The 3,025-nt window shown below is 50.8% G+C and overlaps 2 protein-coding genes across 2 annotated transcripts; both read left to right on the forward strand.

Moving 5' to 3' along the window:
• Positions 1–37: 37 nt before the first annotated feature.
• On the forward strand, positions 38–361 carry Pmar_PMAR016203 (conserved hypothetical protein; the record flags this gene model as incomplete). Its single annotated transcript, XM_002783620.1, has 1 exon — positions 38–361. A coding segment is annotated over one exon (324 nt), but the record flags the coding sequence as incomplete, so codon positions are not given.
• Positions 362–602: 241 nt separating this feature from the next.
• On the forward strand, positions 603–2,151 carry Pmar_PMAR016204 (enolase 2, putative). Its single transcript, XM_002783621.1, has one exon. It carries the CDS (start codon positions 645–647, stop codon positions 1,980–1,982), a length of 1,338 nt encoding a protein of 445 aa, XP_002783667.1. The 5' UTR covers positions 603–644; the 3' UTR covers positions 1,983–2,151.
• Positions 2,152–3,025: the final 874 nt, after the last annotated feature.

Consider the following 3,025-nt stretch of genomic DNA (forward strand, 5'->3'; position numbering starts at 1 on the left):
GATCGTCGGTGATGATCTCCTTGTCACTAACCCCAAGCGTATCCAGAAGGGTATCGAGGAGAAGAGCGTGAACGCTCTCCTTCTTAAGGTCAACCAGATCGGTTCCGTCACTGAGTCCATCGAGGCCAACAACAAGGCTGTCGATGCCGGCTGGACCGTCATGGTTTCTCATCGTTCCGGTGAGACTGAGGATACCTTCATCGCTGATATCGTTGTCGGCCTCGGCACTGGCCAGATCAAGACTGGTGCTCCCTGCCGTACCGAGAGGTTGTGCAAGTACAACCAGCTCATGCGTATTGAGGAGGAGCTTGGTGCCAAGGCTTCCTTCGCCGCCGGCAAGAACTTCCCTCGTTGCCAGTAAGTCTTTCTGAGATGCACCTAAGTGCTCTCAGTAAGTCATTACTAGTACTATTTTCGGGTATATTCCATTGGTATATGATATGCGAGTATTCTTACCAGAAAAGTTTACAACCTAACAGCTTTGCACGTGTTAAGTTGTCAATTCAAAGTGATGAAGAGATGCTTCGGGTCTATGTGCATGCGTGCATGGTTGGGCATGCGTGCAGGGAGTAGCCCGTAGCTAATTGTGCTTTCTCTCGCCCTCAAGTTCGTTGGTGCGTTGTCATCTGTAACCTTCTTCGGACATGTCAAAGATCATCTCTGTGAAAGCTCGAGAGATCCTCGATTCCCGTGGTAATCCTACTGTGGAGGTGGACCTTGTTACCGACAGGGGCATGTTCAGGGCCGCGTGCCCTTCCGGGGCATCTACTGGTGAGTTTGAAGCCCTCGAACTTCGTGATGGCGATAAGAAACGTTACGGTGGCAAGGGAGCTCAGAAGGCTGTGGCTAACGTGAATAAGATCATTGGTCCGGCCATTATTGGGAAGGATCCTACTGACCAAGCTGGTATCGATAAGCTGATGGTTGAAGAGTTGGACGGTACTCAGAACGAGTGGGGCTGGTGCAAGGCTAAGCTCGGTGCCAACGCTATCCTGGGAGTTTCCATGGCTGTCTGTCGTGCCGGTGCCGCCGCTTCTGGCATGCCTCTCTATCAGTACATTGCCAAGCTCGCTGGCAAGGACACTCAGAAGTTCACTATGCCGTGCCCCTGCTTCAACGTCATCAACGGCGGCAAGCACGCTGGTAACCGTCTGGCTTGCCAGGAGTTCATGCTTGTTCCCTGCGGTGCCAAGTCCATCCATGAGGCTATCAGATTTGCCGCTGAGGTCTATCACGAGCTCAAGTCCGTGATCAAGGCCAAGTACGGTCAGGATGCAACCAACGTTGGTGACGAAGGTGGGTTCGCTCCGTCCATCCAGGATATGGATGAGGCCCTCAAAGTGCTAGAGGAGGCCATCAAGAAGTCTGGCCATGAGGATACCTGCCGTATTGGTTGCGATTTCGCCGCCTCTGAGTGCCTCGACAAGAAGAGTGGCAAGTATGATCTCGACTTCAAGAACAGTAACCCGCATCCCGAATCCGAGAAAACCGGGGATGAGATGGTCTCGTATCTTGAGGCTCTTATCAACCAATACCCTTTCGTATTCCTGGAGGATCCCTTCGATGAGAACGACTGGGCAACCTTCGCCAAGTTCACCGCCAAGGATGGTAAGGATATTCAGATCGTCGGTGATGATCTCCTTGTTACCAACCCCAAGCGTATTCAGAAGGGGATCGACGAGAAGGCTTGCAACGCCCTTCTTCTTAAGGTCAACCAGATCGGTTCCGTCACCGAGTCCATCGAGGCCAACAACAAGGCCGTCAACGCAGGCTGGACCGTCATGGTTTCTCATCGTTCCGGTGAGACTGAGGATACCTTCATTGCCGATCTCGTCGTCGGCCTCGGCACTGGCCAGATCAAGACTGGTGCTCCCTGCCGTACCGAGAGGCTATGCAAATACAACCAGCTCATGCGTATCGAGGAGGAGCTCGGTGCTAAAGCCCATTTCGCTGGCGGTAAAAACTTCCCTCGTTGCAAATAAAAGGACTGCCGAGGTTCGATAAGCTTCCTTCTCTACTGCACCAACCAATCTGTTATCAAGATTATTTTGTTGAGAATGTCGAGTGTCATGAGGAAATGTTGGTTACCGAGCACTTCGTTGCTCAGGTCTTATGATCAGTACCAGAATCGTCGTTTGAGTATTTCAACCTACGACAATTGAGTTGTGTTGTTAGTATAATCTTTTTCAACAACTTTTCTTAACAAAACACATGGTACTGAAATAACCTGCGGAAGACTGAACGTTTTAAGTAGATATAATTTCCTTCTTTACTTCCGACATCGATTGTGAGAAGAGCTCCTTCATCATCCGATCTGCACTAGTCTGAACACAACAAGAGTGAAAACAAGATTGATTTTACTGAACCTTACCTGATCGATCCAGTCTCCGGGCGTGGCTATCCCAACGTTTATGCGATCGTTATACGAGATGATGCACAGCATTGGACCTGATAGTCAGAGACACCGGCAACCAGTTCGGTCTAGTATGTCTCACGGGATTACCGATATCGAATACTGGTGGTACGAAAAAGAGCAAATCCCTTATGATGCCGGTTCTCGGTATCTACTTGACCGTGCAGAAGGCACGACATTCCTCATGGGCTCACCTGTTCTTTGATGTCTTGGTCACGATTGACAGGCCAGCGCAAAGCTACCTGAGGTCCTGGTACGTTGGAAAGAGAGATGGTCGCCTGGTGATAAAAGCGGTGTTGTGTGGTGTGGAACGCTGAGACAGCTTCACCTTGTCAGAGGTGAGTCCCCACAAGGGCTTGGCGATGAGGTAAGGGAGAGAACCGAACGCAGCCAGTATTCGGTTGGCTACATAGGGCTCTGGAGAGCCTATCAACTCCCGAATACGTCGATGGACTGAGAGATCAATGCGTTGACATCGGGACACCAGGCCAGACGTGAAGAAGTACTCACCAGCTCCGACTTGCTCGGCAATGGGAGTTACCTTGACAGGGACTTTGAGATAACACACACCAAGCTTCTCATTCCCCCATCTCGACTCCATAGGCGCGAATT

This window comes from Perkinsus marinus (genome assembly GCF_000006405.1).
Source record: "Perkinsus marinus ATCC 50983 genomic scaffold scf_1104296936962, whole genome shotgun sequence".
Lineage (NCBI taxonomy): Eukaryota > Perkinsozoa > Perkinsida > Perkinsidae > Perkinsus > Perkinsus marinus.

What these genes read in the sequence shown, in the direction of transcription:
- Pmar_PMAR016204 (XM_002783621.1), top strand. Translation starts at nt 645, where the DNA reads ATGTCAAAGATCATCTCTGTGAAAGCTCGAGAGATCCTCGATTCCCGT.